Source organism: Eleutherodactylus coqui, chromosome 4, assembly GCF_035609145.1.
Source record: "Eleutherodactylus coqui strain aEleCoq1 chromosome 4, aEleCoq1.hap1, whole genome shotgun sequence".
NCBI lineage: Eukaryota > Metazoa > Chordata > Amphibia > Anura > Eleutherodactylidae > Eleutherodactylus > Eleutherodactylus coqui.
In genome coordinates, this window is record NC_089840.1 from 169740019 (window position 1) to 169762415 (window position 22397).

Consider the following 22397-nt stretch of genomic DNA (forward strand, 5'->3'; position numbering starts at 1 on the left):
GAAACACAAGACAATATCTTTGTCTTGAAAATTAAGTAGTCTGGCAATAAAGTTCCTATGAGGTTCTCCTGGAGGCTCTGGAATCCTGTGGGCACATTCCACTGCAAAAGTGTTTCTGGCATCCTGTATCCGATTTTCTTTTGCATCCTTTGGTGGAGCCATAATGACTTACTGATGCAAAGAGGCAAACAATAAAGTGGGGACAGTCAGGTTGACAGTTGGAACTGGTTAAGTAAATAGATTAGGGCTGCGGCACACCCCGTTTGACTGGCACTTTGATATGAAAAACGTTAAATTCTCCCCAGAATAGAAAAGATAAGTGTTTACACTGAAGGGGCAGTTGTCACGGATAATACTGTATACCCATGGAAGAATGACCAAGGTAGCCCCTGTAATTGTACAGCTGGTTCCCGGGATATCTATTGAAGTTATGTACAGAAGACTGTATAATTAAGAAGCTAATGGCATGGCAAAAGTAGAAAATTCATATCGAGTTCTGTATCCCAGGATGGTCGGGGGCCACAGTATTAGGCTACTGATTTATACATAGGCCCATAGTAGGTTGATAAATGATGCTGAGGTTTTTGAGCCAGCACTTGTAAGTTACTGTGAGCAGGCTTGCTAGTCTGAGGGCTCTTACTTCATTGTAGAATTGGTCTGACATGATCGACTCCTCGTGAACCCGTGCTGATGAGGAGTTACACAGTGGATTTCCTTGAGGTATTCTAGGATGGCATCTCTCAGAAACCCCTCAAATATTTTTCCGAACATTGAAGTGAGACTTACCGGCCTGTAGTTACCAGGCTCCCTTCTTGGCCCCTTTTTGTATATTGGAACCACATTGGCGATACGCCAATCCAGTGGATCAACACCGGTCTTGATAGTGTTCCTAAATATAAAATATAGCGATCTGTCTATCACGTCACTTAGTTCCCTTAGAACCCTTGGGTGTATTCCATCTGGGCCCAAGATTTGTCGATTTTTAATATTTTTTAACCAGCTCTGCACTTCCTTCTAAATTAGGCACTTGATATTTTGCGGGGGGTTTGTTTTATTCCCTTGCATCTCGTGTGACATTTCTTCTTCCTTCGTGAATACACTTGAGAAAAAACTATTTAATATATTTGCCTTCTCCCCCCATCATCTTCTATGATTTCTTCTTCATTATTTGTTAAAGGGCCAGTGCTCTCAGTGCAAATCCTTTTACTGTTTGTAGAATTGAAAAATAGTTATGGTTATTTTTGCTCTCTTCGGCAATCAGTCTCTCTGCCTCCTCCTGCGGTTTTTATCTTTTTCTTACATAATTAGTTTTTTTTTCCCTATATGTTTTTAGCGCTTCTTCATTGCCCTCTTGTTTTAATAATTTAAACGCTTTCTTCTTTTCGTTTAAAGCCCCCCTTACAGTCTTGTCAAGCCACATTGGTTTCCTTTTACTTGTAGTTCTTTTATTTTTTTAATGTTTCAAAATATTTTATTGAACAATCAGCATTTTTTAACATATTAAAAAACTGTAACCATTTTCCCGCGTAGGGAGTATCTTATAATATACTGAAAAAGTAACAAAAAATTAAAGGGGTTGTCCTGCGAAACAAAGTTGGGGTATACACTTCTGTATGGCCATATTAATGCACTTTGTAATGTACATTGTGCATTAATTATGAGCCATACAGAAGTTATTCACTTACCTGTTCCGTTGCTGGCGTCCCCGTCTCCATGGTGCCGTTTAATTTTCAGCGTCTAATCGCCCGATTAGACGCGCTTGCGCAGTCCGGTCTTCTCCGTGTTGAATGGGGCTGCTCGTGCTGGAGAGCTGCTCCTCGTAGCTCCGCCCCGTCACGTGTGCCGATTCCAGCCAATCAGGAGGCTGGAATCGGCAATGGACCGCACAGAAGACCTGCGGTCCACCGAGGGTGAAGATCCCGGCGGCCATCTTCGCAAGGTAAGTAAGAAGTCACCACAGCGCGGGGATTCGGGTAAGTACTATCCGTTTTTTTTTTTTCAACACATGCATCGGGTTTGTCTCGCGCCGAACGGGGGGGCTATTAAAAAAAAAAAAACCTGTTTCGGCGCGGGACAACCCCTTTAAATGTCCACACTTAATATCGCAAAATACTGTGGCAGAGTGACAGCTTTCTCCCCTTCTCTCCCCTTTAACCCATCTTTGGGGTGTACTAGATGCCTAATATTTTTTGCTTTTTATTATTTATTTCCCCTCTCCTTCCTTCCCCGCCTGATCACCACTGTAGACTGTATCCTTGCGGACTTCTAACCTCAGTGGTCGGTTTTGGTCTGACATTCTCAGGCGCTAAGTAGTCGATTTAGACCGGGTATTTCCAGGGAGGAAGCCCATGGTTGCCAGGTTTTGAGGAAAACCTCCAGTTTGTCCTCCCTCATGGCTGATCGCTTTTCGTATAGCATCATTCTTGAAATTCTTGTAATAATTGGACTAAATGTAAGCGTAGGTCTAAGCTATTGTGAAGCTATGTGAATTCCGACTGCCATGCAGATGTGTTGTGAAAGTTTGTGCTGTTGGTTATTAAAACTGAGGGGTTTGTCCACCAGGAGGCAAGTTGACGGAGAAAAAGGAAACTGCTTCCAGAGCACCTTAGATATAAGATTGGTCAACCGCCTCCAGAGATACTTCACCAGCAGTCACGTCCAATACATATGGGATGTTGAGCCCAAAATGTTACAGCCCCCAAAATAATTTGGAGAGGGGTTTGAAGAGTCTTTATTAACTATCAGGCGGACTAGGTAAGCTCTGTGTTGAATTTTAAGCGATGATTTAGCCAGTGTGACTTGATGGCTACCTTTTGAGATAAATGTACAGCAATGCTGCCATTGGGGTAAAGAGAGGCAGATATTTAGGTCTGATTCCCAGCGCTGCATAAATGGGAGTTTAGCCCCAGGTGGGGTCAAGTAATGTTAGCGTACATGTAGTATATTGTACCTGTTTGCAGTGGGGACCACATGCAAGTTCTCTCAAATGCTGTAGGGATAATAGGGATGTTTGTGGAGCCTACCAGGAAGACATTGTGGAATTGCACATTTTGCATGAAATGGTATAATGTGGTGGTGCCTCTAGTCCGCCACCATGGGAAACTGTCTTTCTGGGTGCTCAGTTTAAGTGTTTGATAAGGGATGACAGGAAGTAGTGGGGGGAGAGACGACATCATAAAGTCCTTAAACCTGTTTCTCCAACCAATACAAAAACAGGTAGTAGGTTAGCGGTGAGACGTATTGGATGGATATGGGCTTTATATTTTTATCCCAGAAAAGTGCCCTGAGATTCACCAGAGCCAGAAGGGAAGTCTCCAAGTCTTACCTATAGAGGTCCTCTTGGACCCATGGAAATGGGTGGGATTTGTGACATCTGAGCTGCTATATAGTATTTTCTCAGGTTAGGAACCAATAGCCCTCCCACTCGCTTATGGTAGTGCATAACTTTTTGTTTGATTCTGGGTTTTTTGTTCCTCTATATAAATTGTAAGATACCTAGTTGCATTTCCTTTATGTCGGTTGTAGGGACCTCCATGGGTAGGTATCTAAGAAGATATAGGAAGCGAGGTAGAACTGTCATTTTTATTGAATTAATGCGTCCTATCCAAAGAAGGGTAGGTTGATCCCATCTCTTCATCTCTGACTTAAGAGAAGCAAATAATGGGGGGTAATTCCATTTGTCTAGTGTGTCTAGGGAGGACGTGAATAGGTAATGTAGTATGGGGAGGCTTTAAACCTGAAGTTAAGCTCTATGAGTTTCTGCGTGTGTGGGGTGGGGGGATATTATAGAAAAAGGGCTTCTGTCTTGTCCATGTTTACTATTAGGCCCAAAACTTCGGCAAACGAGCCTAGTGTTGCTATTAGGTTTGGAAGGGAGGTGAGGCGTCTGGTCAGAGTAAGGAGGATATCGTCTGCGAAGAGGCTAGTTTTATATTCTTGTTTTCCTACTAATGCACCCAAGATGTTTGGATTTTTCCTAATGATCTGGGCCAACAGCTTCATTGCCAATGCAAATACACCTGGTGATAGGGGAAAACCATGTCTTGTCCCTCTTTGAATACTTATTTTACTAACTGTGGAACAGGGGAGTTTTAATTATGCTGAGGGTGTAGTGTATAAGGAGCATAGCACAGTGTTAAAGGCTCCCTGGATGCCTGCCTTCTCCAAGAAAGCAAAATGTTAGTCCCAGGATAGACTGTCAAAGGACTTTTCAATGTTCAGGGTAACAGTTATTAGTGGGGTTTTATGGGTTTTGGATATATGTATAAGATTGAGAACTTTTCTGATATTATCTGGGGCTTGTCATGATGGTATAAAGCCAACCTGATCTTTGTGATTCTGAGAAAATTATTTAAACGATTAGCCAAGATGCTAGTTAGGATTTTATAGTTTAGATTTAATAGCGAAATTGGTCTGTAATTTTTGGGTGAAGTGTGGTTATTATTTGGTTTGGGGATTACTGTTACGTGGGTATTCATGAATTCCTCGGGTATAGTTTTCCCAGATAATATATCATTGTAGAGAACTATTAGTGGACAAGAGAGGGAGGTGACAAACTTTCTATAATATAGTATCGTCCACCTATCTAAGCCAGGAGCCTTGCCTCACTTTAAATGTTTAATTGTTGCCTCCACTTCCTCCTCCATGATACGTTGACTTAATTGTGAACTTTGTTGTGTCGTGAGTTTCGGAAGGGAAATGTTTTTTAGAAAATCTTGGGGAGCAGTGGGGGATCTTTGAGGCTTATGCTTGTATAGGTTACTATAGAAATCGTAGAAAGTGTGAGCAATTTTGTCTGGGTTTGAGATGTACGCCCATTATCAGCCCTGATAGACTATACAAAATTAATTCTCTCTTTTAGTCTAAAGACCCTTTTAGACACAACTAGAGTCGCTGATCGCTGAATTCTAGCGTGCTAGAATTGAGCAGTCCACTGTTATCAGTGGAGCAGGCTGTTATCACCTGGCTGCACTGATAAGATTCTCTATGCCTGTGTCCTGCTGTGAATGTGGAGAACAGTACAACTGTTTGAATATGCAAAGCAGCTGTATGGTTCAATTAGCGGCCACGCCAGTATCTCACTCCACTTGCATATTCTATAGTAGCTAATTAGCTTCTATAAAGTATGCAAAGATGATCACTCAAAACGGTCACTCAAACTATCGTTTGGACGACTTTTGAGCGATCATCTATCATTGTAAATGGGGCTTTAGTTGCGAGGCCAGTAGTTTGTCAGGTTTGTTTTATTAATCCAAAGTAGGTGGACTGAGTCCAGTGAAGGGCCCTCTCCGCCTGCGAGGTGTGTAAGATTGAGCTGGGTTTTCATGTCTTAAATGTTTTTAATTAGTGAGAGGCTAGTGTGTTGCTGGTTGGCTATCTCCAGTAAGGTGAGACGTTTCTCAAATTCTACAAGGGCCTGTGATTTTTTTTTTTTATATACTTTTTAATGGAGGCAATTTGGGAAGTCTGACCTCTCATGAAGACATTTGCCATATGGGCTTGTTGTTTGTCACTATGAATGTCGTTAATTGTTCTGAGATTTGGGCGAGGGTTATGGGATCTTTTAATAGAGTTGCATTAAGTCTCCATCTCTTAGGCCCAAAGCTAACGGCCGAAAATTCCAAGGCGAGGTTCCACACGAAATTTACGCCATTGCACGCTGCCATAGGATTGCATTAGTTTATGCAATCCTATGCTGATGGCCGCGATTTGACCGCGGTATTAAAATTGCAGCATGTCTGCGAGGCCCGCACAGAAATTTCACTGCTGACGCGCCGGCTCTAGTCTGCACATGCACGGCTGTGCGCCAGCTTGCACATAGCAGAGTGGAGAGAGAAGACGCCGGACAGGTAAGCTGGAGGTCAATGCTGGGGCATGGGTCGCATCCCGCTGCGTGAATCTCGCAGTCGGAATTTGACCTGGCAATGGGCATGGAGCCTTAGAAAGGGGATGAGTGACTTGATGCAAGATGTGGAATAACCCAATATCATGGTGTGACCTGGCACAAGGGAATTGTCTCACCTAATGTTCAGTCGATGTGTGAATAGGATTTATGTGGAGTTGAGAAAAATGTGTAACCTCTACTTGAACCGTGCACAAGGTGTTTATCAAGGTTCTCTCCAGTAGATGGAGGCTTTATTCAAGGGCTTAAATTTATTGTCAGTCTTAGAGAATAATTTAAAAGGATTTCTGACTGGGGCATATGAGTTGACCAATACTACATTTTGCTCGTGTAGGATGCCCTGTAAAATAACAAATCTACCGTGTGGGTTTGTTTCGGTTTTATTTATTATAAGATGAGTTGTATAGAAAGATGGAGACTTGATGTTTTTGATGGCCGCTGGGGAGAAAACCCGTGTATATTGGGGGTTGAGATATCTAGGTGCAGAGGAGGTAGAAAAGTGAGTCTCCTGAAGGCAGATGACATCAGGCTTGATTTTGAGATATTGGGCAAAGGCTTTCCTTTGTCATTATGTGATATTATCAATACCATTTTGAAAATGAAGTGGGAGCTGAGTAAATTTAGAATTCTTAAGGGTGGTATGTAGGCTGCCAGGGCCCTGAGCTGTTCGCTTACTATGTGTGGAGACAAAATTGAACAACAACAAAAAAACAATCAAAAAACAATCATACCGTCACACCATGTTGGGCCTGGGGGCCCCAGGAATTCCAAACTAAATGTGCCCCTAGATAACTATGAGGGGCACATTTGAAGTCTGGAAGGGAGTGGACATCAAATTTCTCTGCCCAGTCTCAGGGCATTGTGTAAACATGTAATAACCGAAACCTTAAGAGCCCATTTACATGGGCTGATGATCACTCAAAGATCGCTCAAAGGACAGTTTGAGTGACAGCTTTGATCAATCATTTTGCATAAAAATGAATTGGTATTTAAGTAGCTAATCAGCTACTTAAATACCAATTAGGTATGCAAATGAAGCTTTCACTGAACACAGCTAATAGGCTATTAAAGGCTATTATCTGTGCTCAGATCCTTTGTTCTCCACAGGGAAACAATGCTATCAGCACTCCTGCCCCCCCAGTGGAGAACTACTGATAAAAGTGAGGGACAATTTTTATGTTGGACTGAATTTAACGATCAAACGAAAAGCAGACTATGGGCGCACATCTACACGCACGGATTATCGCTAAAACGATCGCCGATTAGCGATTTTTTTTTTCTAAGCGATATTCGGCTGGTGTAAATGGGCCTTAAGAATTGACTTCCACGTAAGTCAGTCAAGGGGCCCACTGACAACTTAGTTATGCGGTTCAGTGTTTGCTTGTGGAGGGCCTTGAAGGTGCCTCCCATGACCACATGTACATCAGCATCCAGAAGGCACAGTGGAGGGTAACCATAATAGCTCCACATGATCCATGCGCTCACCCGTGAGGTGTATTAGGAGCTGTATGTGTGCGCACCACAGAGCATCCACAGAATTTGTGCCCGACAGGTGTAGCTAAGAATGATTGTGGACTAGAGACCTTGGCCTCAAAGGAGGCAAGCTTCTTGGGGAATATAGTGCAGCTCCTTGAACTAAGGTGTTACTTGACTCTATGTATTAATCCCGCTGCTGTTTCCCTAGGAATAGGGCATAGTGGAAGAAGTACAACTGAAAGTCCTAAATATCATCAACAAAACCTCTAATCAAATAGCAAAAATCAAAATCAAAAGATACATAGCCAGTCTCAAACGGCTAGGTCGCGATGTTCCGCAGGTATCGGCCTGCGACAGGGGGTTCCCACTGTCGTCCGGGACCGCGCTGGTTGCTGAGGTCTAGGAGATTGACCATTCTCTGCTTTGTAGGGGATTCTCTCCTCCTGCAGCATGCGTTTTCCATCTTCCACTGACCTGATAGGGAAGGATCTTTGGTTGATACGAATGAGCAAAGCGAATAGGAAGCTCCATCTGTATCTGATATTTGCTTGCTGTAGTCCTATGGTGATGGGTCTCAGAGATCGCAGTTTTGTTAGAGTGGAGGGGGCGATGTCAGTGTAGATCTGGACGGAAGAGGGCACCCCCGTTAGTGTAGCTACCACCTGGGAATAAGGCAGAATTTGATCCCTCATTTCAGAGTAGCGGAGCTTCAACACAATGTTCCTAGGGAGGTCAGGGTTAGCGGGTTTAGCGAGGGCATAATGTATTCTGTCAGTGCAGAGAGATTCCTGGGCCACTTTGGGAAGGAGTGCTGAGAACAGGTTGGTGGCAGCTCCCTTCAAATGCACGATGGATTCAGGGAGACCTCAGATCCATATATTTGCTCTTCCACTCCTGTTCTCGAAGTCTTCACATTTTAACTCAAGGGTCTCCACCCTCGCTGGATATTTGTCCTACTTAGCTTGTTCTTAGTCTAGGGCATCGATAATCTCATCTGTTTTCTGTTCGAGGCCGTTCGTACGTTGGCCTAGATCATTGATCTGTTTACAAATGTCGCGTATTGCGGTTTATAGCTTGTTTCAGAACAGTTTTTTGATGTGATTTGAAGAGTGCTGCTTCTGAGGTAGATAGTTTAGTGTTACGAGCCGCTACCTCTAGTTCACTGGATTGTTGACTAGTAGGGTGATCCTCTGAGTCACATGTGGTCATGATTCGATTAGTGTGGGAGAGTTGACTTGGGATCCCGAGATGAGTTCTGGTAAGGTGCTCTGGGTGGTCGAGGGTTGTGCTTTGTTCTGTCTACCGTTCTGTCTACTGTTCTTTCTGGTCATTCTGGGTCCAGGTTTAATTGTTTGTCTTGATTATGTGAGGTTTTTGTTTGAGTGGCTAGGACTGGGTCATCCTAGTAAGTATGAATGAGCTTCTCCAGTATTGGGGGTCAGGATGTCTGTAGCATAGTCAGCTGAAGGTGTTCAGACGGTTTGTCACACGTGCGCTTTCGCTTAAGCAGGAGCAGGTAGTGTGCAATTAATTATAACATGGGGAGGGAGAGCATTTCTCCTTGTACTGGGCCAAGTCAGGTCTGAAGGCTGTAGAAAAATTTTTCAGTATGCGGGGTGAGAGCTTCCAATACACTGCATCTGAGACCTTGCCACACCCTGCAGTATGCTTAGGCTTTTAGGCCTGTTCCTCTCCCTTTGTGTCTATATGTAAGCCTGCAGGAGCTGGGGGATTTTCCCAGTGGTTGTTCCTTGTTGCTATGACGGCTCAGAGTAGCTGGCAGGAGACCTGCTTTACACTGGGGGGGGGGGGGGGCTTTTGGCAGGAGACCTGCTTTACACTGGGGGGGGGGGGCTTTTTTGGGGGGGGGCTTTTGGCAGGAGACCTGCTTTACACTGGGGGGGGGCTTTTGGGGGGGGCTTTTTTTTTGGGGGGGGGGGCTTTTGGCAGGAGACCTGCTTTACACTGGGGGGGGGGGGGCATTTGCCTGGATCTCACTGCAGTTTTCTGCAGTTTGGAGCTCTAATTTTGCAGGTACTGCTCCCTCACCTTTTCCTCCTTCCCTAGGGCTTGTAATACCTGTTGCTGGCAGTGGTAGGGGTGTGGAATCCCACTGTTGTCTGGAATTGGCCGTGCGGGTCTCCTCGTAACTTTAGCCCGCGGCTTCACCCTGCGGGCTAGGCTGCAAATTTCAGTGGTGGCCGATCAGGCTGTGTGACAACTCTTTCCGTTGCTCTTCACCCAGAAGAGGCTCCGGGGCTGGAATTGCGGCTCTATGAGCTTCAGCGAAGACGGATAGGTCCGGTAACTGCCAGCCGTACACGGAGCTCTCTTTTTACACGTCCGGCCCCTCTGTTGGCTAGGCCACCAAGCTCTTTTAGTTTTAAAAGGTATGAACTGCTCACTAGGTAATTAAGATGTTTCTAAACTTCTCCCATTTGTTGCCTGGACTATTATTTTTAGGGATGCTGTCCCAATTAATGTTGTCGAAAGTAGTTCTGACCTGATCAAATTTTGCTTTACTAAAGTTATCAGCTCCCTGAGAAGGCTTCCTATTAAATGACAGCTAGAAATTAATTATATTGTGGTCACTATTTCCAAAGTGTCCCTCTACCTGTACCCCTGTGATTCTGTCCTGTTTGTTAGTTAATAATAAGTCCAGAGTGGCCCTCCCTCTAGTTGGCTCCTGTACAAGTTGGGTAAGGAAGTTCTCTTTAATTGTTCTGAAGAACTTATCACCATTGTGAGATTTACAGGTTTCATTCTCCCATATTATATCTGGATAATTATCAGAATTTTGTTATTTTTCCCTCTGTGTATTTCTATCCACAGAGATTCCACGTGTTCATCTCCTACACTCATATCTTCTCGTAGCCTTGGCATTAAGTAGGATTTAACATACAGACATACCCCCTCCCCCTTTCTGGTTCCTATGGTCTCTTCTGAAGAGACCATGTAACCCTGTAAATTCACCGCCCAATCGCACTTATCATCAAGCCGTGTTTACGTTATATCTACTATGTTGTAATTTTTTTCAGACATTATCACTTTAAGCTCACCCACTTTACTGATCAGACTTCTTGCATTCATTGCCATACAATTTATAAGGTGTTTGTTATTCTTTATATTCATTATGCTACTTATAGTCCTGTTAGCTGTTCTTTCAGTTCTAACTGTGCTAACCCCACCCCTTGCTCGACCCCCATTCCCAATACTTGGTCTATACTGTCTTCCCCCTATTACTCTTTTTGCCCTCCCCTCAGTCCATAGTTTAAACACTCCTCCAGCCTTCTAGCCATCTTCTCCCTCAACACCACTGCACCCTCTCCATTAAGATGCAGCCCGTCCCTACTGTAGAGCCTTTAGCCAACAGCAAAGTCAGCCCAGTTCTCCAGAAACCCGAAGCCCACCTTTCTACACCAACTCTGGAGCCACTTGTTTACCTCCCTAAGCTCTCGCTGCCTTTCTGGTGTGGTTCATGATGCAGATATTATTTCCGAGAAAACTACCTTGCAGGTTCTTGACCTTAGATTAGATCCTAGGTCCCTGAAATTGTTTTTGAGGGTCCTCTATTGACCACTAACTTTGTCATTGGTGCCAATGTGTACCATTATTAAGGATCCTCTCTAGCCCTTCCCAGTAATCTGTCAACCTGATCCGCAATATTGCGAACTCGAGCGCCAGGAAGATAACACACCGATTATCTTGGTCTTTGTCTGCGCTCCCCTTCTTACTGGAGCAGTTATCTACTTGGCGTTCAGAGGGCATGTGGTGCTACAGTGGTGCTGGCTCTGTAGAGGCAGCCCCCTCATCTGCTAACTTTGCAAACTTCTTGGGGTGTGCCAGTTCAGGACTAGCCTCCCCGGTTACCTTTCCTCCACCCCTTCTAACTGTCATCCAGCTAGCTGCTTGCTTGTCCTGCTCTTCCGAACTACCATCCTCCCCCGCATCTACCCCAGCAAGTGCCTGCAAACTCCTTTCCATATTGTCAGTGGATCTCTGTGTTGCCAGTCGCTCATTTAGATCCAGGATTTGAGCTTCCAAATGTGCGACGTGCATACATCTTAAGCAATAGTATGCACCCTTGATTGACTGATCAAAAACCGCATACATTGCACAAGTAGCACACTGGATAGCATTGTCAAGCATGAAGCACATTCTAGTGGGGGCCTACCAATTTACTCACAGAAATAACAAGAATCAGCTAGATTACACCCATTATGTGCCTCTGCCCGTTCGCAACCACTCATGTGCCTCTGCCTGTTCACGTCTTTTTTTTGTAATCGTTCACACGTTCTCACTGCCTGCTCACTCTTAGTCACAACTGATTTGCTTCACTTACACACCAACTTACTCTCTTACACCCCCTTAGTTACACCTCCTCACTTTCACACTCACACCCATTTACACACACAAAATATACTTATCCACTCATGATGCCTGCAGAGATGTCCTCAGCGGGAGGAGATCAATGAAAGCATCCCCATTAGCAGGTTCCGGACAGATGATCAGAAGATACTTACTGGGATCCCCATGATCTAGGCAGAATTTGCAGTTCCTGAGGGCCTCGGCTTACTGCAAGCTACCGTGCCCTGTGCTCTCTGCTCTGCCAACACGAAGGCTACAGGAGCTGCAGGTAGGGCTTCCAAGGATCAAAGATGGCAAGATGACGGCTGCTCACAGCATGAGAGGGGGGAGGCCGTGGCACTCACGCTGGACACAGTAGCAGATCCACAGTGCAGGTACCGCTGCTCACCACGGTCTGTGGCAGGATATTGCCAAGTAAAACTGTGAAAATGGGAGCTCTCTGAGAACACCATTTAAATAGTTTTTTTAAATGGTCACTAACTCTTCAAAATACCTCGTGCTTATGTGATCACTTTCAAAAGGGCAAATCGCAAATTCTGTTTTGTTGCTGACCACCAGGGATCTTTATTCCTTCTAATTATCTGCCTGTTGTCAAGTAATAACGGCTTCTAGTTACAAAGATAGCTGGATGTAGAACAGGAACCGAAGGAGGGCGATATCTTATCCTGCTCATTAAAGTCTATGGGGAGGAGGGCGGGGGTTGGAAGACAAAAGCAGAGAAGTGCCTGCAGTTAATAGTGATTGTGTACTGTTAGCTACTGAAGTAACATCTCCACTGCTCAGTTCTCCTCTAGTATCTTGTATGTCAGTGGTTTGTCTCTCTGTGTGTATGTTACAGACAGATAGGGAACTGAATGTTTTCTTTGTACAGAATGAACAAAAGACAGCATAACGGGTGACTTCTCCAGAGAAAACTGAGAATCAGAGATACAGAGGGACAAATTAATGAAAAATACAGGATATAAGTAATGTAACGGCCAGAAATTGTGATATACGCACAGCAGATTATTCTGAAAAGTCACTAGCTATGGGTATAGGCGACTGCTTCCTTTACAGCCAGAGAGGAAACAAACGGCTGAGGTATGTTAAGACTAAGGCCGCCTGCACACGAGCGGGTCGGATCCGGCAGCGAGAATTCTCGCCGCGGGACCCGACCCGAGAGCCTGCAGTGACGAGCGCGTACTCACCCGCGCCTGGCGGCCCCGGCTCTTTCATGTGCCGGCTGCCGCGCAGCCGGCGCATGCGCAGACCGGAGCCGGCGGCCGGGTGAGTGCGTGCCCCGCACAAAAATAGGACATGCCGCGGTTTGTTTGCCGCGCGAGATTTCGCGCAGCCAAACCGCGGCCGTCTGCATAGGAGTGCGTATTGTAATGCACTCCTATGCAAACTTTCAGTGGCGGAAATCCCGCGGGAAATCCCGCGCCGGGATTTCCGCCAGTGTGCAGGCGGCCTAAGTCATTTATTTCCCCCAATACCTCTAGAGGGATGCAAAACTTTGCATTCCAGGATTTTTTTACTGTGCAAGTGTGTTGCTGAACAGAATTGCAGGTTGCGTGACGATATTCCCCAAACAAACCTTTTCCTCGGCAGGTGGGTTGTACTATCAATAAACCGAGAAGTCAAGCTAATATTTCTGGAAATGTTTTTTTTTTTTATTTATCAGATTGATTCTTATTTTCAGTTTTCTTTTTGTTTGTTTTTTTATTCTGATGGTTTCATTGTTGGAATGTTCACTCCTGCGGGATTGACATTATCTGGTTAGGCTGTACCTGTCACTTTTTACATTCCCCATATGGGATCCTCCGATTGAGAAGTTTTCATAGTACTCACCTCCTGCTATGGTCTCTCCAGGCCTTCACTTACTGCTACCTTTCTCCTTCAGAGTTTGAGGCCAAGTGAGGGGAGAGAAGAGTCCAATTCCCAGGAGCTCTTTTCTTCCAAAGGGTCCTTTTAAGCCGGACGATTGTCCGGTGTTTAGGTGCCCGTCAGATGCCCCAATGATCATCTGTCCTGGGCTTCCACATAAGTGATAATCCGTCAGTAAACTAGGATGAAGTGAGCTGGAGTTCGCTTCTGGACACCTGACTCCATTCGCAGTTAAACAGGCAGTCATTTGTAGATGCAGGCAGATCGTCGTACGTTTTTTTAAATTATGCCTGCCTAAACCGAATGACGAGTGATAATTGAATGAATTATTTTTCGTTGTTCATTCGCTGGCATCATTTACAGTGAATTTTTTTGTTCCGTTTCCCACAGTCCAGTGATAGTTGTTCAATGTAAAAGGACACTTAGGTGCAGGAATTCTTACTCCAGGGAAGAGAATGATGGTAAGGGAGATAAACAACATCTTTTTAGAGCTGAGAGGGTCCCCTAAGGGGATACCCCCACAGAGATAGATGCTGCATTGGCACAGGTGGCGTCCTTCATTTGCCACCAGAAAATTTATAGCAAAACTTGTGTCATGTGACTGCGATCTCGCAAGCACCCCGATGAACAAAAAAGAATGCTCAGTTATACAATGCATTGAATGTATCTCAAAATGGTGTGCTTAAAAAAGACTACTTGTCCCGCCAAAAAATAAGCTTTCATACATCTATGGAAAAATAAGTCATGGCTCTTGGAAGCAACAGCAGAATAAAACTGAAAAAATTGCATGATCATTACGGCCCTAACAGGCTGGTAACAAAGGGGTTTAAATGTGCATGCAAAGTAAACCCCAATGGGCACAGTGCTATCAAGTGTGGCAGATGATATCCCTATCATAAAGCTGATTCCATGTTTTGTGCCCTAATTGGAACTACTAATCAGTTCTGGTCTATCATTGCAGATTAACGGTATAGCTTTGGATAACAAATCCATTACAGAATGTGAGGCTCTGCTCCGGAGCTGCCGGGAATCACTCAGCATCTCTTTGTTAAAGGTAATTTTAAAGTTTAGTGCCGTCTAGCTGTAATCTCATGTGAATAAGCCAAAAAAGAAATATGGGCTCACCTCACCAGCAGTATCTTCCAGTGTTGCAGGGAGATCTGAGATTCAACAGGAGCTCCGTCCTCAAGCAGCCGACGGCAAACGGCTAAATTCCATATAAAGAAAAATACCTGTGAACCTGTGAGCTGTATGCTTTTTTTAGTTAATAAAGAATGACATTTTTTTAACGGTAGCAGCTCCTCTCCACTTCTATTTTTCTTTATATGTAATCTCATGTATGAAAGCTATTAGGAGCTGATCAGAGCATGCCTAAAGTGTAGGTTAACCTTTGAAGGGATTTTCCAGGATTAGAAAACATGGCTGCTTTCTTCCAAACACCGTGCCACCCTTGTCCATTGGTTGCAGTTCAACTCCCATACACATCAATGGAGCTGAGCCACAATACTACACAAAACACCGTGCCACCCATGTCCATTCGTTGCAGTTCAACTCCCATTCACAGCAATGGAGCTGAGCCACAATACTACACAAAACCCTATGGACAAGGGTGGCGCCGTCTTTGGAAGAAGGCAGCCATGTTTTTCTCACCATGGACAACCCCTTTAACACAAGATTGTTTCAATTCTAATAAGCGGTATCAATTTAACTTCTTCCAGCACAGTGTCAACCCCGTGTGCGGGCACAGGCGATACAGCTGGATCCTGTGAGTAATGTTATGAGTGTAACTGACAGCCAGCATCCGGGGGTCAGAAGCAACTTAAATAAGAAATAATGGTCGAGCATTGCTCTTCTGTTATAAATTGAGACATTTTGCAAATGTACTGCAAGAAGCACAGTGGGGAGAATGTGCACCAGGATGACAGATTGATTACTTTTGAAACAACCCTCAAACTTTACAATTCTGCATTTGCATTATCTTCTCCAAACTGTTCCTGAACTCTGTGGGAATACCATCGGATCCTCTCTTACCACTTACTTGTTGGAAGACAATGGAGGAGATGGTAGCCTGTCTAAAGGTTTTTGGGTAAACAGGGCTCCAAAACTAGTCTACTCTAATGTAGTAAAATGGAAAGGCCAGAATTGTACAGCTCCTATACTTCTCTCATCTGCAGAACCAAAAATTGGAGAACATTCACATCACCGCAGGATATATTATGCCAGTTGTATTATTGCTGCTGTTTCAGTGTTTTTATGGGTCATCCTCACCCCTCTGTCAGGCAGTCTTATGCCTGATAAAGAGACAAGTTGTATCTGTTTGTTATAATGCGAAAGGTTCCATTAACCCCTTAATGACATGGCCTATTTTGGCGTTGAGGACCAAGCGATTTTTGGTATTTTCCCATCTCCATTTTTCAAAAGCCATAACTTTTTAATTTTTCCGTCGACGTGGCCGTATAAGGGCTTGTTTTTTGCGTGGCGAGCTGTAGTTTGTATCGGTGCCACTTTTGGGTACATAGACAATATCGTAAAACTTTTATTATTTTTTTTATGATAACAGAGAGAAAACACATCAATTCTGACAGATTTTTTTTTTACAGTGTTAATCATGCAGCATACATGACACACAAAATTTTTTCTGCGGGTCGGTACGGTTACAACGATACCAAAATTCTTATTTTTTTTTAGGTTTTTACACTTTTTTGCAATAAAAAGCCTTTTTTTTGGAAATCTTTTTTTTTCTCTATAGCTGCATTCAAAGTCCTGTAACTTTTCTATTTTTCTATGTACAGAGCTCTGTAAGGGCTTATTTTTTGCGAGATGAGCTGTAGTTTTTATTGGTACCATTTTGGGGAATGTACGGCTTTTTTGATCACTTTTATTGCATTTTTTGTGAGGCAAAATGCTAAAAATTAGCATTTCTCGCTCGTGTTATTGGGGTACACAGCAAAGACTGTGGGATATAGCTTCTGCCACTAGGAGGCGACACTAAGCACAAAAAGTTAGCTCCGCCCTCTGGCTATATCCCTCCTGCCGACAGCAGGCTAATCAGTTTTTTAGCTTAGTGTCTCGCAGGAGGACGGTCGTGCCCGTTAGGGCTAGTTTTAAGGGCCAGGGTTAGACTGAGAGGCAGGACGCTCCCCATCAAACCCGAACGGAGAGGAGGGTGAACAACCTCGGGTTTGTCCAGGTTGCTTCTTGCCCGGCCCGCCTCAGAAGAAAAGGTGGCACATCCGGATCATATATATCTGCATGTGGCCCGCCAGCAAGAGCCCCCCGTTTGGTGCAGAGGTCCGCATCCCCTTCCCATGGGCAGGCGATGTTACAGGGGTAGGCTGCTGGAACTGGGGAGCCGCTATTTCCACCAGCAAGGACGCAAGAGGTGAGTATGCGCTGGCGACCTTCCCTTCCCCCCTCCCTTGGCTCCCCCCGTATGTCGCGGCATGGCGTAGGGTAAGCGCTAGCGTGCCCATATCATAATGCAGCGGCTGGCAGGTTAATCTCTCCCTCTGCTCCCTTTGAGCTCGCAGGCAGCGCGGGGGGCTGTTTTCTGGTTGATGGCTTACCTGGTGGTGTTCTGGTGCTGGTATCAGGGCACGAGCACGCTGAGTGGGCATGGCTACACGCGGTGGTGGGTACCTTAGTAGCACAGCGCGTTGACATAGTGCCACTTGGGCTCCTGGCAATTGGGGGCACTCCTGCAGCATATGGGCACAATAGTGGGCCTCGGTGCAGCCCTGGGCGCGGCAGCAACACTCTGGGCTGGGGGGGCGTGGCTCCGACTCGACCACGCCCCTAGTGACGCATTGGGCATGGCTTCGTGGCACCGAGCGTGGGCGTGGCCTCATGGCGCAGGGGGCGTGGCCTCGTGATGTGGGGGCGTGGCCTATTTGGGATGCACGGCGCCCCTCTCCGTTCCCTCCCTTTCTCCCTTCCTCCCTTCCTCTATTAAGGATTGTGAGGAGGGATGATGTGGTGAAGCAGCATATCGGGAGACAGCGCGCCAAAGATTGAGACCGCCCTGCACCTCCACTCCTTGCTGCTGTGCTTGCTTAGGCAGTACAAGTCAAAGCTCCAGAAGGACTCTTCAGCATCTGCAGGCTCTCGACCCAGCGGCTCCCCGGACCTCGACAAGGACCCAGGGTAAGCCTGGCGGCGATCTCCCACCTCTTGCTGCTCATTCCTCCTGCCGGCGGTTGGCATATAGGAGGATAGTTTGCAGCTTTTTGCCAGGTCGAAATCCCAGCACCATGTCCGACCTCAGAGTTCTGGAGGCTGGACCAGGGACAGCAAGAGTAACGCACTTTGCTTGCTCACGCCGTAACCTAGAGTTCGCATGCGGACAGGCTGTGCTATTTCGTAGAGACTGTTCCCCAGCGAAACAAGTGACAGTGCAAAGCACCCCTCCCCCGTTCAGCTCTCATTTATGGCCGAGCTGGAGTGGGCCCGCTCCGTGTCCCTTGCAGGGTCGATCCTCACTCGGGCGTCTGGTGCGATTTTGGAGAAGTTGGCACAGGACACTTCCGGTTCACGTGAAAGAAACAGAGATGGCTCGCAGCGCGGCCGTCGGCGAGGACGGGACAGGCCCCCGGACTCACGGCGGTCCTCCCGGTCTCCGTCCTCCTCGCCGTTTTGCGCTCCTCGGGTACGAGGTCGCGTCGATCATCGGCAGAGAAGGTCTGTTCGGACGAGGATTGGTTTGAATCCTCCTCAGACTTTGTCATGGAGGAGGATCAGGTCCTTAGATTTTCGGCGATGGTGGAGATACGTTTCAGCTCACTGAGCAAGAGCCACAGGCGTCTGGGATATCTTTCTCTTTTAAGCAGCCCAGACGCTTCCCGAAGACCTTTCCTGCCCATGAGGCCTTTGACAAGGTCCTATCTAAGGAGTGGAGGGCACCGGGATAAGTGTTCTTTCCAAGTTTGGTTACTTGGACGGGAAATACCTCTTCTCGCAAGAGTTAGGAGAAGTGGTCGATCCCACCGCTAGTTGATTCGCCTATCTCTCGCCTGGCTAAGCCTATTATGCTGCCTACGGCGGAGTCCTCCTATCTCACGGTTTCCAAGGATCGAAAGGTCGAGACGTTGGCGAAGACCGTTTTCGAGGCGGCTCTTAAGCCTGTGTTTGCCTTTTCCCGGGTCAGCAAGGCTATTGCTGACTGGGCAAAACGGTTATGAGGGGGAGTCCTTGAAGGGGCTTCTCCCGGGAATTTGCCAGGCACAGCACAGCAGATGCAGCCAAACGGGTGGCTCGGGCCTCTGCAGCATCAATGGCAGCTCGCCCAGCCTATGGTTAAAATCGTGGGATGCAGATGCTTCTTCAAAGGGGTCGTTAATCAATATGCCCTTTGGAGGATCTCGCCTTTTTGGCGCCGAGCTAGGCGGGCTCATCTCAGAGGGTCAACGGGCATTCTAAGCTGAATGTTCCTGCTCTCGTCAGATGGCGGACCCCAGCCAGCATGTTCGCCTCGGAAGCCCAGGTCCCGTTGACTTCTACGGGTAAAAAGAGCTCGCTTTTGCCGCAGAATCGTCCAAAGTGGTCATCCCCGCAGCAGAGACGTTTGCCCCTGTCGCCGGACGAGTTCTCGCAGGATGGAGAGGAAAGGTCCGCAGGAGCGGGTATAAAGGAAGAGGCCTCCCTTTAAACCAAGGTCTCTTGGCGTGGGCCTCAGCCTACGAAGAGTTCCAAAGCCCTCCGTATGAGGGACTGCCCCCACCTGTTTTCGGATAGGGTGGGGGGTCGGCTTCTCCAGTTCAGCCAGGTCTGGTTGACTCATGTCTCAGATACCTGGGTGCAGGAGGTCGTGTCTAGGGGCTATGCGATAGAGTTCCTGACGCAACCACACGTCCGCCCCTTTTTTTCGGCCCAGAACCCCGGGGGACCCAGGGAAAGCAGCAGCTTTCCTCAAGGCGGTCCACACTCTCTAAAGAAGTTGATCAAGTTGGTGGCGGTTCGTCATTTCCGCATGGAATCTGTACGACCGGTCATCGCATCCTTGGAGGCAGGGGAGTTCCTTTCCTCGATAGATATCCAGGATGCATATTTACAAATCCCCATTCATCAGGAGCACCAGCGCTTCCTCCGATTCGGGCACTGGGTGAGCCTCGCGTGGCGCAGAGCATTGGGGCATGCACACACGACCTGAAGTGTGTGGGTTCAATCCCCCGCATGGGTCAGGTAGCCGGCTCAGGGTCGACTCAGCCTTCCATCCTTCCGAGGTCGGTGCAATGAGTACCCAGCCTGCTGGGTGGTAGAGTGACAGCTGAAGGCATACCGCCATCATGACTAGGTGGATTACTGCCCAGCGTGGTTATCGGATGGTTTCCAGTTCACGGCGTTGCTTTTCGGGCTGGCAACAGCTCCCAGGGTGTTTACAAGAGTCTTAGCGGCAGTAATGGCATTCGTGCAGTCCAGGGGGGTCGTTGCCATGCCATATCTGGACGATATCCTGGTAAAGCCCCGGCCCAGCGGGACAACCTGGAGAGCCTGCAGATTGCCTTGGACACTCTTCCAGGTTTGGCTGGCTGATTTATTATAAGAGGTCATCTCTTGTGCCAGCACAATGCATGGTGTACCTGGGGATGTGCTTCGACACGATTCTGGGTCGAGTGGCTCACCCGGAGGCAAAACGCCAGCTGCTGCAGAAGCAAGTACTGTCCCTTCTATCACGGCGACCCGCCATGCAATGAAGGTCTTGGACCTAATGGTCTCGTTTTCTGAGGCGGTTTCATTTGCCCAGTTTAGGATAATTTGCATAATCCCTCGATCGGAAGATAAGGATTCCGCCAGGGGTTCAGCAGTCACTCCAGTGATAGTTGGACTTGCCATGCATTCAGCAGGGCAGGTCGTTCCTGCGCCTGCAGTGGCAGGTGCTGGCTACAGACGCCAGCATGTCAGGCTGGGGGTGCGCGCTGGGGGATCCGGTGGCACAGGGAACCTGGTCCAGGCAGGATTCCGGTCCCCATATAAATGTATTGGAGCTGCAAGCAGTATTCCGGACCTTGCAGTTCTTTGCACATCCGCTGGAGGGAATGCCAGTGCGACCGCGGTGGCTTACATAAGCCATCAGGGCTGGACCTGCAGCAAAGGAGTCACTGGATCGGATGGCATCCCGCTTCAAACAAAAGCTTCCAGCCTAGCTGGCCAGGTCAAGGGATCCCAGAGCACTAGCAGCAGATGCGCTAATGGCTCCCCGGACGGGTTGTCATTACCCCTAGGTCTTCCCACAAACTCCTCTCATTTCCCGGCTGCTCAGGAGAATCAGGAAGGAGGGCTACCTGTGATTCTCTTAGTCCCAGATTGACCGCGAGAAACATGGTATGCGGAACTTGTGGACCTGGTAGCAGTCGCGCCCTGGTGGTTACCCCTGCGAAAAGATCTTCTCTCTCAGGGTCCCCTCTACCACCAGAATTTGGCTACGCTGCATTGGACGGCGTGGCGGTTGAGGCCACGGTACTGAGGGCACGGGTTTCTCAGACCCAGTTATTCCAACAATGATTAGGGCTAGAAAGCCGTCGTCATTGAGAGTATATCACCGGGTAATTCCAAAGAACAAACACTAGAATATCGTGTGCTGTGCTGTCAGCTTGCTTACTTCACTACCACTGATGAGGGCTCTGTGCAGCCAATACGTGTCTGGTTAGAGATGGGTACACCTGACAATTTTAAATATGACTAAATAGTGAGGATTACAAATTTTGCTCTGCAGGCAAGCGTGGATTAAACTTTTTCCTGCATGGAATTTTTTTGCCATATCACCGGGTGTGGAAAACATTCCTTCGCTGGTGCGAGCAGAGGGGGGCACACCCGAGGCATTTCTCGTTGGCTCGCGTCCTGTCTTTTCTCCAGGACGGGTTGGACTTGGGCCTGAGCCTCAGCTCCCTTAAGGGATAGGTTCCGGCCTTTTCGGTCTCCGATGCCACCCTGGGACCTAAAACTGGTTCTGGATGCCATACAGGCCCATCCGTTTGAACAATTAGCGGAGATACCGCGGCCGCTGATGTCCTGGGAGGTCGCCTTCCTGGTGGTGGTTACCTTTTTTCGCAGGGTGTCGGAGATTGCGGCGCTGTCGGCAAAACCACCTTTTACGGTTTTTCAACAGGATAGGGTGGTGCTGTGACCGGTGCGGTCTTCTCTCCCAAAGGTGGTGTCAACCTTCCACATTAATGAAGACATTGTACTACCATCGTGTCCAGAGACTGTTCACCCTAGGGGACGGGCTCTGCATACCTTAGACCTAGTCCACGCCTGAGGACGTATTTGGACCAGACCGCGTCCTTCTGGCGCTCGGGTTCCCTGTTTGTGATACCGGATGGTCCGAGACGTGGTCCTGCAGCATCAAAGGTGACAGTTGCTTGCTGGTTTCGTTCGGCAGTGGTGGAGGCCTACCGGGTTAGGGGTTAGACACCGCAGTTTCCGGTGACGGCACACTCCGCCAGGGCAGTGGGGGCTTCATGGGCGGTAAATCACGGGCCTCAGTGTCACAAGTGTGTAGGGCGGCTTCCTGGGTATCCCTGCACGCCCTTTTCTAAATTTTATCAGATGTATACGTTTGCATCAGCCGACGCTTGCTGGGTCAAAAGGTTTTACAGACGGCTGTAAACTGACCGCATGATTTATGTTTATGATTTATTTGTACCCACCCTCGGGGACGGCTGTGGGACGTCCCACGGTCTTTGCTGTGTACCCCAATGACACGAGCGAGAAAAGAGGATTTTTTACTCACCGTAAAATCTCTTTCTCGTCTCGTCATTGGGGGACACAGCACCCACCCCTCTTTATTTAT

At 47.3% G+C, this 22397-nt stretch overlaps 1 protein-coding gene across 2 annotated transcripts in view; it reads left to right on the top strand.

Annotated features, from left to right (window-relative positions):
* DLG5 (discs large MAGUK scaffold protein 5) overlaps positions 1-22397 on the top strand; it is a 174121-nt gene that overhangs the window by 108320 nt on the left and 43404 nt on the right. Inside the window, exon 15 of one of the 2 annotated variants that reach the window (XM_066600370.1) lies at positions 14574-14666. The exons of the other annotated variant lie outside the window; for it this stretch is intronic. Within the exon in view, the coding sequence (XP_066456467.1) occupies positions 14574-14666 (93 nt within the window). The remainder of the gene's footprint in view (positions 1-14573; positions 14667-22397) is intronic. 2 annotated transcript variants of the gene reach the window in all.